This window comes from Camelus bactrianus, chromosome 28, assembly GCF_048773025.1.
Source record: "Camelus bactrianus isolate YW-2024 breed Bactrian camel chromosome 28, ASM4877302v1, whole genome shotgun sequence".
NCBI classification, from domain to species: Eukaryota; Metazoa; Chordata; class Mammalia; order Artiodactyla; family Camelidae; genus Camelus; species Camelus bactrianus.
In genome coordinates this window covers 9,674,827-9,688,533 of record NC_133566.1, presented here as the reverse complement: position 1 = coordinate 9,688,533, position 13,707 = coordinate 9,674,827, and the positions used below count along the sequence as shown (strand labels likewise).

Genomic DNA, 13,707 nt, shown 5'->3' with positions numbered 1-13,707 from the left:
GTGACAGCAGGCGCTCCTGGGGCCCTCGCTCTGTTCATCACACCAGCTGTGGCTATGCTGGTCTGGATCAGTCTGGCTGGGACCCCCTACCCTGATTTAGGGAGAGATTCACGGAGTCACCCATCTGTAAGGCTGCCACAGTGGTGCCCCTGGTGCGGAGGCTGGGCAAAGCCCTAGGGCCTTGGCTGTCTCAGTGGGGATGCGCTCTGACCCCGGACCTGGGGCCAGCTCAGTGTGGACAGGAGCACCTGCCAGTCAAGATGCTCCATGTGAGAGACAGCTGGGGCTCGGCCTCCGGGGGCCAAGGCTTCCCGTTCCAGCAACACCGCGGCTGGGCCTCTCATGACGGCATCTGGATAGATGAGCTGGCGCTCCCGGACTTGGCTCTGGGCCGTGGCCCCTGACGCGGGATGAGAGAATGATGGCGGCAATGGAAGAATTGCTGGGTGCCGGCCGGGTGCCCATCCTTGACCCCAGGTCCCGCGAGGAGGGATTCCTTCTGCCGCAAGCCGTCCTGCTCAGGATGGCTGGAGGCCAGCAGGCAGTGCTCGTCTTCAGAGCCACGGGCCAGGCCTGGACTGGTTGCCTCCTGCACCTTTGTCCCCGCAAAAGTGGACAGCAGGCGACCCACTTATAGATGGGGAAGCTGGGGCCCACAGCCAAGGAACTTCCTGAGAGTGGAAACACGTCACGAAGCCCAAATCGATGCCATGACCTTTCTTCTGCCGCCTCTTGTCCTGACGATGCAGATTCCCAGATGGGTCCTCGGGATGGAGCAGGAGCGCAGTGGTCACGCCAGGTGGGCCCGCCCCTCGTCTGAGAAATGACCACCTGGTGTGGCCGTCCCTGGACGCGGCACTGGGGCCATGCTCGCTCGCTGCAGGCCTTCCTCCCGGAAGCTCTGCTGACAGTGGGGGGTCCACACAGGAGAGGAGGAGCTGAGGGCCCTGGGCGTCCCTGCGGCACCCCCACTCATACTCACACCACTTTGTGCTCTCAGGTTTCAAGTACTTTGGGCTCCTGTGTGTGTGTCAGGCCCACCAGGAGGACACAGAGGGACCAGGGGCCCGGCAGCCCTCACGGCTAGACGGGTATCTCACAGGCTGAGTCCACGTGTCCGTTTTGGGCCCCAAAACCAGCCCCGTGGCCACGTGTCATGGACACAGCCCCATCCCAGCCCCACAACAGCCTGTTTGGCAGGTGGGGAAACAGAGACGCCAGAGGTCAGGGGACTTGTCCAGGTTAAACAGGGACTAGACTCAGAGCAGGCCCCTCACTGACCTAACTGTCCCCAGAGTGCGGTCCTGGCCCCCCAGCCACTGAGTCAGGGGTGGGCCCCGCCGTGTGTGATGCAGGCACGTCAGACTCTAATGAGGCGCCCGCCCCACTTCACGGCCACACAGAGAAGCCGCCTTCTTTAAAGACGGAAGCACAGGGGGAAGAGGTGAGCAGCCCAGGGCTCATGCCTGCAAGACGTCTCCCCAGCGGGGCCTCGCAGGGCATGCTCCAGCCCTGAGATGTATACGTCCATGTCACGCCCCACTGGGGTCCGTGCTGAGCGCTGTGGACGTGGTCTGTACTGTCCACTGTTCAGTGACGCGGGACAGGCCCAGGTGATCACATCCAACCAAAGGCAGCGTCCAGGGTGGAGGCAAGGGGGCCCTGGACCCCTGACCGTAGGCTCAGGGAGGGCAGAGCCAGGGCACAGGGCAGCCAGCCAGCGACTTCGGGGACCTGACCATTCCTGGCTTTCCCAGGGTGGGGCTGCCAGCAGCCTGGGAGCTGGTCACGGTCAGCCTTCCTCGCCCTCTCTGCTGACTCTTGAGCAGGAGCCCCAGGTGACAGGTCAGTGCAGAGTGGGCTACAGGCCCAGAGGGGAGACCACACTTGAGACCCCAGCCCAGGCAGGCTCCACTCACCACGGCAGCCTATGAGGCCTCGCTAGAGGCATCTCCCCATTTTCCAGGCAGGCAAACAGGTCAGGTGACATTCAAGGTCACGCAGCAGGACTCCCAGTCCCCTGACTCTCAGTTTCGCTTCCTTGCTGGCCTCCTTTAGGCCTGGGTCCTGCAAACCCACGAGGGCCCGGGCAGCAGGCTGCTCTTCAGATCAGCAGTCATTTAGGGCCTGGGGTTCAGGGACTTTGCTGTCTTCCCCCATGTGATGGGCCTCCCTGGAGGGGAGGACAGTTGTTCCTTCCCGGGCTTAGAGCTCTCCGGCTGCTGCGTGGCCAGAGGGGTCCCGGGACTCGACAAGGTCACATGAAGGCCCATGGGGAAGGGCTGCCTGTTTCGCAGGGTCCACAGCAAAGAACTTTTTCCAGTAGGTGGTGAGTGTCCACCATCTCCCCAGCCGGGACTCACCCCAGAGCTCTCTGGGACTGAACTGTCCAGATTCCCCAGCAGCAGCCGGCAGCAGTGGCAGCAGCCCGGGGCCTCGTGTGATTTGTGGATTAATTAGTGTCTGGCTGGGCAGGGAAGCTCAGCTCCAAAGACTCGCAAACCATCTCACCTACACCAGGACTTTGGGAGGGAGGGGACGGCCCTCCTCTGGGCAGCCCCGCCCCGCCCAAACCACCTCCTCTGGCTGACCCGAAGGGGAGGGGAGGTGGGCTGCCTCCTCCTGGTGCCCTGAGGGGGAGGCCCTTGTTCTAGTCTCTGCAGAAGTGGGGTGGGCAGGGCCCCTGTGGGTGCCCTTGAAGGCCCTGGGACGGGAACAGGGCGCAGACACCCACTTCCCTCCCAGCCATCCAGCCGTCCGTCCGGCCCACTTCACTAGGGTCTCTCCCAATTGCAGACCCCACGGGACACACGCTACCTCCCCTGAGGCAGAGCCCCTGGCCCTCCATCATAAACGGACGCCCACGAGCAGTGAACCAGCATTGGACTAGGAAGGAGGCAGCCCCGGGCGGGACTCTAAACTCGAGACCCCCTGTGTCCTCAGGCGCTTCGTGCTCACCCCTATTTCCCTTGGCCTCATTGGGTTTAAAAACACGTGTGAGAACCTCCAGTTGCCTAGCGCCCTGCAGTACTTGGTAAAATACCTTGGCATCACGGGTATTTGCAACAGTCGCACGAGATGGATGGTTCAGATTTTAGTGGCTCCGCGTTACAGGTGAGAAAGCGGAGGCCCACAGGGGTCACGGGACTTGTCAAGGGACGGCACTGCCCTGAGCCTGCCTCATGGTTCCACCGCCGCAGAGCCCCTTCCCAGCCCCCAGCAGCATCTCTGCACCCTCACGGCCATGAGCTGGGCCAGTCAGGACAGGCACCAGAGCCGACACCGGCCCGCGGACACAGCACAGGGGCACTCACACTCCTTGGTGTGTGGCGGTGCCAGCAGGCAGGAGTAGCAGACCAGGCCGTAGATGTTCCTGGGCCGGTTTTCCATCATGTAGTAGCTGCGGGAGAGGAGGTGAGACAAAGCAGACAGGTGAGTGGGTGTGACCCCAGCACGCGCTGACCCCCGGCACGCACTGACACCCCCAGCACGCGCTGACCACCTGGCACACCCATGAGCAAAGCCAGGAGTGGGAAGACCCCATGGGAACCACTTCCTTTTCCAGGACTGCCCCTGCTCAGCCATCTGGGTGTCCCTCCAAACCAGGGACCAGTCCCCAACACGCCCACCCCAACCCCAGCGAGGGCACAGCCAGTAGCCCCGGACTCTGGGACCTCCAGGACTAACTGGACACCGGCTTCCCGAGGTTGAGTGGGGCTGGCTGGCAGAGCACGGCTGCAGCCAAGACCGTGGTCAGGTCATCTCTGAGAGTCACCTGCTTCCTCAGGAAGTACTTGGCCAAAGACACCAGGTGAGCTCAGGCCAGGACTGCACCCACCCCAGGGAAAGGTCAAGGCATTCACGCAGGGCTGTCTTCACCCCCAGCGATGCCCCGCACGTCTTTCAGGCTTCGCGGAGTCAGTGTGCCAGCGCCCTCCCCAAGTTCTCTGCAGGCCACGCACATGCGGCCCCACTCAGTCTCCTTCCACCGCGGGCTCCGGTGCAGTTCCCAGAAACACACGTGCAGCCGCTCGCCACATCATGAGGAGTCAGTTAACACCGTGAGCCAATGCCAGTGTTTCCCTTGTTACAGCTCAAGGGATGGAAATACCTCTCGGCCACTGGATTCTCCTGTGGTTGTTCTTTAATCTCTGTTTTATTAGCTGTGCACACCTAGCCCCTTGATAGCAGTGGTGGGGGTTGGAGGGGCTGGACTCGGCCTCCATGAGCTGGAGCACCAGCAGTGTGACCATCGGTAGCTGCCTGCCCTTCCTCGGCGTGGGGAGGCGCTTGTAAACGCCAGCTAACTAATCTCCAAACACCCTCAGAGAAGCTGCAGCGGACGAGTGCTCCCAACACACTCTGCCGCGCTCCAGAGCCACCTGCCGGGGCACCTGCTCCCAGGCAGCCAGGCCAGCCCCACCAGCAGTGAGCACCAGCCCCAGAGCTCCCCGAGGTCACCAGCCCCAGAGCGTTCGTCCTGGTTCCCAGTGCCCTGTGCTGGATGCTGGGTGCTGGGGAGGGAGTCCTGGACAGGATTGATGGGACAAAGAATGAGAGACCGAGGCTTCTGCACAGAAGTTCAAACCCCAACACTGAGAGGAGCCCAGGACATTCTGCGGTCCCCCCGCTCTTCCCGGCCCACCCACTGGGCCCCAGGTGTGAGCTCTGCTTGGATGAAGCTCTCCACGCCCGATGGGTGCAGGGCCCTCGGGGTGGGTTCTGTGCACACACGGGGCCCCCGCGCTCCAGGCCCCTCCTCGGGTGACCGGCCATGTGTCTGGAGGCATCTCTGAGCTGAGGCGTCTGAACAAGCTGTGGATGAACTGGACAACAGCGAGAAACAGCCTCGGAAACCACTGCATTTAAAGCCTGTCCCCCTAAGGCCCTGTGGGGCTGCTTCTCCTCACTCGGCCGAATGGGCACCTCAGCCTTGTCCTGGGCCAATGGCAGCGAGGACCGAGACCAGTTGCTTCAGTTAATTTCCCTCAACCGGAGGCGGGTGTTAGCGTGGGGCCTCTGGTCCCTTTGTCTTTCTGTAAACGTCTCATTTCCTACACTTTGATCTACACTTTCACTTTTCCCTAGTTCTTTTTTTTCTCTGTTCTCGAAGGGTTGATTAAGCCCAAGACAAGACTCAGTTAAAACAGCGCCTCTAGAATCTTCCTCCAGGTCGTCAGGTACAGATACTCCCCGAGGCTCAGGGCTCCTAAGCTGTAACGGACGCTCCCTCTCCCCTCCCCGTGTGGGTGGGTAGTGCCCACCATGAACTTCACCCTGTCCTCCCGCGGTCCCAGGCCAGCGGGTGCTTGTCCACGGGGGAGGCAACGCCCCAGGGAGGTTAAGAAACCCAGCCTCTAGACAGGCTCCGTTCCCAGGCCTCCCACACGAGCCTTTCTCAACAGGAAAGCCCCGTGGATGGCTCATTGTTCAGCCAGTGTCCCGGCCACATGCTGACACACAGTGGGAGGGCACAGGGTGAGGACAGAGCGCCTGCCAAACCACAGTGGGGAGAGTGCCAAGGCAGCCGCGGTCTGCGCCCACAGAGGGACCCACCGCTCAGGGATGAAATCAGCCTTTCCCGGAGCCCAGACGCCTCAGCCTCCTCTCCTCCCCTGCAGCCAGGCCCTGAGGGCTGCACTCCGGCCCCCGGGTGTCCACCTGGACGCCTGCCCCGTAAAGCACTGGGCCCGCCAGAGCTGGGGGCCGGAGGTAACGTAGGGCCTTCGGTTTGGGGCCTGGGGTTGGGACACTCACACCGCAGGGCAGAGCCAACCGAAGACAGCTGCACACACCCACATTGTGGAGCCTGGATGCGGCCCCTGCGCTCACAGCGTCCTCCATTCACTCGCCTGGTCCTGGTGCGAGGACCCCACGGGAGGGAGCTGCTTGCTACTCAAGGTTTCAGAGCTGGAGACACCCTCCTCGGACACAGGTGGCCATCCCTTCTAGGGGCAGGGCGCGCACGACGTTTACATCGGCAAACGTCCCCGGGTGAACATGCTGGTTCTGAGCAAGGGGCCTCACTGCCTTTCCAGCACCAGGCTGGCCCCGGCCCGTGGGCGGGCTGCCTCCTGCACCGGCCTGGGCCTGTCCTTTCTGGCTGGAAAGTCCTTGTGGGTCTAAGCAAGAGGGAAGCAGGCTACCTGGCGTGCATCTTCACTGCCCTTTAGGCCATCGGGATACAGTCACAGTTGCCCTCACAGACCGCAGGGCGCAGGCTGGGGCTGAACTGTGGGGTTGGAGCCGGCGATGCCCACGGACGAGGCTCTATTCGGCAGTCTGCCCCCGCCCCCACCATGGCAGGAGCCCACCTGGACCAGCGGCTCCCCCATCATGGATGCGGGGGCAGCTCCCAGGAGGACCCACGCTCCACACCTGTGTCCCCATCCACGTGTTAGATGTCCTGGCCTGACGTCACAATCATCTCAAATTCCACACATACCTCTCTATCTCCCCCCTCCTCAAATCCCTCTTCCTCTGTATTCCACCGCCCGCGCGTGCGGTGGCCGAGCCCGCTTCTTCCCCACACCCGTCCCCACAATCCCACCCGCACTCAGGCTACAGCTTCATCACCACCATCTTCCAACAGGCCCCAAACTGCTCCTCTCCTCTGCTCCCAGCACTCCTGCACCCCCGCTCTCATGACTCCCGAACCCCTGTCCCAGCCCGGCTCTTCCTCACTGCTGGCCAAGACATGCTCTGTCCCCACCAGCCCAGATAGCGGCACTGTTTCCCAAGGCCCTCTCCCGCCGGCCCCACCCCTTACCTGTCTGTAGCCCCACCTGCGCCTTCCACGGTGCCACAGGGACCACAGACCCTGCACTTTGTCTCCATTGGAGAGCCCTGTCCTCTTCCTGGCCTGACTCCTGCCCATCCCAGCGCCCCCGAGAAGTCTTCCAAGACCCTTCCCGACCCCCCCTCCCCAGTCATGAAGGAGGGTCCTTCCCAGACCCCAACACCTGGCCATACCTGCCGCACTAGGCTGCCATGGATTTTCCACTGCAAAGAGGGGAACCACGTCTTCCTCTTTGTCTCACCACTACCCACCTGGTGGGCTCTGAATTCAAAGGTTTATGAAAGTAAATGCAAGAGCTGTTACGCTAGGTTGTGAATGTCAGGTCAGATTCTCACACGCGGAGGCTCTCAGAACAAGTCGAGGTTTTGCAAAGAGTGCAAGTTCCTCCCCCATGGTGAGCATGGCCAGCTGTGCGCACTTCTCATCAGCGCTGCTATAGTTAATCCTCAAAACTCCGCATTTCTCTCATGAATTATGTATCTGCACTAACAAAAACCAATCAAGGCAAAGTCCTCGGAGGCACGTGTTTTCAGGGACTGGTTCCAGCCATGTAAGGTTAAGATCCTACAGAACTTCTCTTACTCAAGCAGAGTCAGCGACCCGTGTGTCATCAGGTGGGAAAGCCTTGATTCTGCTGCTCTGTTCTGCTTGGTGGAGCCCCCATACCAATAACCTCAACAACTAAGTTGGGGGCGGTAATTAGGTTTGTTTTTATTTTTAATGGAGGTACTGGGGATTGAACCCAGGACCTCGTGCATGCTAAGCACACACTCTACCACTGACCTCTACCCTCCCTCTCTGAACTTTTATTTTTATCGGACTTTCTAAAAGAATAGTCTAACATCTGCCTGGGCGTAGCTACCTGCCTTATGCATAGTGGGAAATAACGTTCCCTACTTTCTTCACCCATTTGACAAACAGGTTTGGCTCGTACTCTGGGTCGCGGATGTGGACGTGGGCTCGCCAAGCAGGTACTTGGACGAGTGGGTCTGCAGCTCATGAGATGGGTCTGAACTGAAGACAGAAAACCAGAGAGCCTGTGAGTGCGGGACAGTCACCAGTGGAGAGATGGCGGTGGGAGCCCCGGACATGGACACTTCCCAGTGACACATCTGAACTCTGGTTACTTTCTCCAAGTTTAAAGTATCTCCTCGTGTTAAAGAGCTTTTCACTTTCAATCTATTTGTAACTTGGAGGGTCTTTCCGTACTTCCTGTTTCTTACAGACTAATGCCCAGTGTCCTTGTTTGGGTGTTTTCTTCTTCTTTCCTTTCTCATTTCAGTACAGTGATTGAGGGGGATAACATGTGTGCGAGTGGGCTCCAAAACACAGTGCACTGTTCCAAGTGCTGCCGCCCCCATGGCTACCACCATCACCACCTCCACCTCCATCACCACCTCCACCCCCCCACCTCCATCACCACCTCCACCCCCCCATCTCCATCACCACCCCCACCCCCCCACCTCCATCACCACATCCACCCCCCAACCTCCATCACCACCTCCACCCCCCCACCTCCATCACCACATCCACCCCCCAACCTCCATCACCTCTACCATTATCACCACCCCGTAGCCTTCATCACTGCTTTCACTTTCTATCTGTGGCCCTTACAAACATATGTGGTGTGGCCACCAGAGGGAGGTGGTTACTGGGTGTCAAGGCTGTACTTCCCTCGTCCCAAGGGGAATCTGCTAACTGTCTTGCCTGTAAGAAGGAAGATTCTATCTTTCTGTCTCTCACGCTAATTGCACTTTTCACTTCTTTTTTTGGGGAGACTTTTGATATATAACAGGATTGTGGTGGAATTATAGGCACCAAATATGTCTCTAATATTTCTATGAGCAGCTTTTTACCCTCGGTTTTGTCCAGAATACTAAAAATGGCAAAAGCAATACATTCGTATGGAGTTTTGGTTTTCTTTCCTCCAAAGCATGAGAGCTACATTGTCTCATTGTAAATAATCAACAGACCTGTTTGATGTAGGGAGTCAGAAGGTATGATTATGACCACGTCCACATGGGAGACACAGACGCAGGGCCTGAGTGGGTGCCCTGAGTGGGCTGCCCTTCTTGGGGGAGGCAGCCAACATGTGCCCCCCCCCACCTCCATCACCACCTCCACCACCTCCGTCTCCACCTCCATCACCACCTGGTGCCCCACTGGTGCTGGGGGAGTCCTCACCAATGGGGCCCACAGGGATTTGGCAGAGAGCGTGGTGGGGGGACAGCGCCGTGCTCACCCGGGGAGGCAAGGCCCACACTCAGCATCGTTCTCCGCATCCCCTGGAGTCAGCACCGTGGCCCGGAAGAAGCCTTCACAGTCTTTGTGGCGTCGGCATATCTGGTAGCCTCCTTTGGAGAACTTCTCTGCGGGGCAGGGGACGCAGCCATAGTCCTCATCTTTGGTGCCATAGCCACAGGACTGGTCGGGGAAGGGACAGGGGACCCCATCAGTACAGCGGCTGCCTTGCCATGACCGAACCCGCCATCCTCGGGGCACCGGGTGGCGCACTGGCTGTTTACAGGGGCTTCTCTCGGCCTTGGCGGCCTCACCGTCCTGACTGCGCTGCCCACATCCCTGTTCTGAGCCCTTCTGTCCCCGGTGCCCCCAGCCTGACGCTGCCCTCCTGACCTGTCCTGGGTAAACTCAACCAGCCAAGCCGATGGGCAGCCAGATGGTGCTGCGGCCCTTGGGGCCTGACTCCCTGGTCTCTGCAAGAACGAGGACGTTTTTCTAGCACTGAAGACATCCGTGGTGGCCGTTCCCGAGGCGGGGGGAGTAGCGGCCCTCAGGAGCAGCATGTCGCAGCCCTGCTCCCCGCCAGCGACAGCAGAGTAGGAAGCCGTCCTCTGGGTCTGACAGGCTTGCTCCCTCCCCTGGTCAGCATCGTCTGTGACCCCCACCGCTCAGACCACTTAATCTTCACTCACCCCAGGCAGCGTGCAGGGGCCTTACCAAGTAGGGCTCCTCCCCCGGCCCGCACTGGGGGCACGAGTGGCACAGCCCGGTGGTCTGGTTGTAGAACTCGTTCTCCCCGCAGCTGGAGTACTCCGCTCCCGCCGAGCACGTCAAGGACGCCTGCCTCAGGGAAGGGGGTCTTTGGCCTCCGAACCCCCGGAAGACCCGCACATACCTGGGGCCTGTACCCGCAGGTGGTGGCTGAAGGATCCGGGTGGGGGCCCCTTGGGCCCTGGTGCTCATTTGTCACCAAGTCCCGGGTGCCTTTAGCTAATGACCTGCTGTCCGAGGCTGCAGCCCAGGCGCCCTATACCCAGGAACTGCCCCCACTCCCTCTGAGTCCCAGCGAGGCCCCTCCCAGCTGCCTAGAACAGCAAGCTCTCAGTCACAGGTGTCTCTGCTCCTGGGGGGCCCAGGGGCTTGGCCTCCCCCAGTTTCGTGGCCACGGGCATGGAACTTGCCACACAGATGCCAGGCTGGTACCACGACATGGACCACGAAAGGCAGGTGAGGGCAGCTCCGACCAGAGTGTCTAACTGGGGCGGGGAGCTGGTCAGGGCTCTGCCGGGGCTGTGCTGTTGTCACCACCCCCATGTCACTGCTCTGCTGACGGGGGCCTAGCCTGGAGGACACAGCTGGCCAGAGCTCCCACGGAACCCCCAGGCGAGGGCGCAGGCGGCAGGCCCATGGCCACTTACCAACAGGACAGGCAGCCAGGCTGTCCGAGTGCAGCCTTTCTCGTGGGCCATCCTCTCCCACGGGTTTACCTGAAAGACACACCTCGTCAGTGCCAGGACCCACCGGCCATGGCCCAGGCCCACCTCCATGGCAGACACAGCGGGAATGAATGAGCCCCAAAGGAAAAGGCAGATTTCAGCTGAGCCCCAGCCCCTTGGACGCCACCATCTGTGGCCCCTCCCCCAGCATCGTGCCGTCCTGGGAAAAGCCCAAAGACGAAGGCCCAGAGCCCACGGAGGGCTGATCACTCACGCCCAGGGGATGGCCACTGTCCTTGTGCTCAGAGAGTCTGAGGAAGCAGGGCTGCTTGGGGGTGCCCTGCCCCTCCCGCCCATTGTACCCCACTTCCCGCTGCCCCAGCCGCGTCATCCGTCTAACCGCAGAGTTTTAGTGCTGAGATGACTGGGGCTCAGAGAGGCCAAGTGCTGCCCAAGGCCACACGACGGCGGGGCAGGGGTGGGGTGGGGGGCCGGGCTCGGGGCCCAGCAGTTCACAAACTCATTGCCACCCAAACGAAGCATCGCGGTTATTTTTCACTTGTCCTTTTCAGAAGTAGATATCTGTGTTTCCCACTCAGAACCAGTCTGCCTGGGAGCCTGGCTGCACAGAGGGTGGTGGGCTCACCCGGGTGCCACACGCGGGCCGCAGGCACCTCGCCTGGACCCAGGGTTTGAATTCGTAATCACACAGCACACCCTGTTCTGATGGCTGGGCTGCGTGAGAGCCTTCCAGAATCAACCGTCTCAGACCGAGGTCAGCTGGCCTTGGGGAGCCCCAGTCCCGTCGTGGTCATGGAAACCCACAGTCCCCAACCCATGTGGGGACAGGGTGGGAGCCTCAGAGCAGCAGGCCCGACCAGATGGGGCCCCTTCTACTTCGGAGAAAAGCCCTGAACCTCATGCCTGCAACACAGCATCCTCATGGCACTGGGAGAAAAGCCACCACAGGGTCACTGGTTGTGAGTCAGGAGGTCAAGGTGGAGAAGTCGGGGTCCGGGGCTGCGGGCAGTCCCTCCTCACAGGCCTTCTTTTCTAACCCCCAGGACCTGCTCAGTGAGAATTTTGGGGAGAAGCACCCAACACAAATGTGCGGCCAGAGGCCAGCAAGGGGCTGACCTCCGGAGCACTGAGTCCTCTGTCTCTCAGCCCGGGGTGTCCTCCGTCCAGCCTCCCACATGAAGTCCAGGTGGGGCTGTGAGCTTTCGTGCTTGTTTATGGTCACAACAAACGCAACCTGGGGACCTCAGCCCAGGGGACACAGCAGGCTCGGCCAAGACCACACACAGCCTGGCTCCCAGTGTGTGATTTCAAAGCTTGCTACACAGAGACCTGTCTGCAGAGACAGCCACCAGCTTCTCAATGAGAGTTTTTGGCAGGAGTGAGGCAGGGGTGGGTGACTAGACTGAGGCAGGTTGTGGGGAGCCATCCCTTTTTCCTGAATTAGGGGCAGAAGCGTGAACTCTGTGACCGAAAGAAAGGCAGGAGGGACGGCTGCCGGGAGAGGTTTGGACAGGACGCCCCGGCGACCCCGGGGAAGATGGGACGCGAGCCCCGAGGCCGAGGTCTTTCCGGATCTCCGCCCTGCTGGCCTGGCTTTCACCCCGGCAACATCAGGCGGCTTCGGGGGAGGGCTTAGGTTTCCGGAATCTCTTGAAGACACAAGAACTGCCTTTCCCCCACTTTCCCTGCACACAGACCTGCATTCAGAACTCCGTTTTGTTTGAAAACCCCGAACAGACCAGGCCAGATGCAAGCGCCAGGCACCGGGCCGTGAACTCCTGGGTGTTTTCCTCCCAGCGAGCGGCAAGCCGGGGCCTGCAGTCCGCCAGGTGGGGAGGGACGGCACAGACAAAGGCCGGAACCGGGGAGCCAGCCCCCCGCGGGCAGCCGGCCTGAGTCAGGACGGTGGGTTTCCTCGAGTCTCAGACCCGAGGCTCCCCCGGGAAGCAGCAGCCCTGGAGGCCTTCCAGGGACAATGCCGAGGGTTTCTGACTTAATTGACTCCTAATTATAGCCACGCCTGGGAGTGCCTCCCTGTAAACACGGGCAGGGCCGGGCGGGGCGCACCTCCCTGACCTCCGGGGCCTTGTGGAAAGGCTCACTGAAGACATTCCCAGGCAAACCCATGGACGCAGAAACAAGACAGAGTCTGTGGCTTTGGATGCATTTCTGTCATCGACTTCGACTCCCCAGGAGGAGGGGTTTGGAGGAAGGTGAGGGCAGTGCCCGGGCAGGGCTCCAGCCCCAGGTCTGAGCCCTCGCGGACAGGGCCCTGCACCTGCAGCGCCTGGGAGCTGGCGGGAGGAGTATCTCCCGTCATGACCTCTGGCTGATTTCACTTTGGGGATGCCCAACCCCATGCAGGGCCGCGCCCGGCCCCTCCGCTGTCTGAGCTGGTGCTCAAGGCCTGTAACCGCGGCAGTGATCAGGAAACAGGGTGGGCGCCCTGAAACACCTGCTCCCGTCGGCCGACAGACAAGGCTGCTGCCCAGCCTAACGATGGTCTAGTTCGGGGTCTGCAAATGGCCCAGTGAGTCCAGCTGCCACGTGGTCCCCCAAAATGCTCCTGCGGGATCACAGCTGCCTCTTGTCAAGACTTACGGCCACCACGACGCCCAGGACCCTGGGAGCCAGTCAGCCTGGACCGTCCACCACGGGGCCTCCTCCAGAGCTCCGCCCTCCTGCTGGCTGACCGCTCCTCCTGAGTCCACTCCCCTGTCGCAGCCCCTTCCTCTGCAACGTCCACCTCAAATGACAACACAGCAGAGACGGAGCCGCTGCTCTGGCCGGGTCCTCGCTGCCCCACGGGTGCCCAGCTGGGTGGGGGAGAGGGCAGGCTGGACCCTCAGGCCGTTTGGAGAGTCATCCTGCTGGGATTGTTGGTCTCTCCCCAGCGTCCTATGACCTTGGCCAGTGGCCGGGCCGCTGCTGCCCAAGCAGGAGGGAAAGCGTGGTGACTGGGAGCAAGCTGGATCACATCTGGGGAGAGCACGGTGCCCCTGCTGCCTCGTCTATGAAATGGGGATGAGAAGGGTGCCCAGCCATGAGGGGGCTGTGGGAGCGGCCCAGTGGTCCCACCTGGCTGGCCCCACCTGGTCCCGCCCCAGCCACTCTGGGGGCACCACGCCGTCTGACCTGCAGGGACCTGGGCTGGGAGCCCGGTGGGGCAGCTGTGCGGTCTCATCTGAGTCCTCAAGTGCCTGGAGTGAC

At 61.2% G+C, this 13,707-nt stretch overlaps 1 protein-coding gene across 3 annotated transcripts in view; it reads right to left on the bottom strand.

Annotated features, from left to right (window-relative positions):
* The window catches only part of EDAR (ectodysplasin A receptor), a 61,244-nt gene that overhangs the window by 12,100 nt on the left and 35,437 nt on the right, over positions 1-13,707 (bottom strand). For all 3 annotated transcript variants that reach the window (XM_074354688.1, XM_074354687.1, XM_074354686.1), the window contains exons 2-5: positions 10,459-10,527; positions 9,758-9,880; positions 9,042-9,223; positions 3,315-3,400 (exon numbers count right to left, since the gene is read on the bottom strand). In XM_074354688.1, coding sequence (XP_074210789.1) covers positions 3,315-3,400; positions 9,042-9,223; positions 9,758-9,880; positions 10,459-10,509 — 442 coding nt within the window. In that variant the 5' untranslated portion in view covers positions 10,510-10,527. The remainder of the gene's footprint in view (positions 1-3,314; positions 3,401-9,041; positions 9,224-9,757; positions 9,881-10,458; positions 10,528-13,707) is intronic.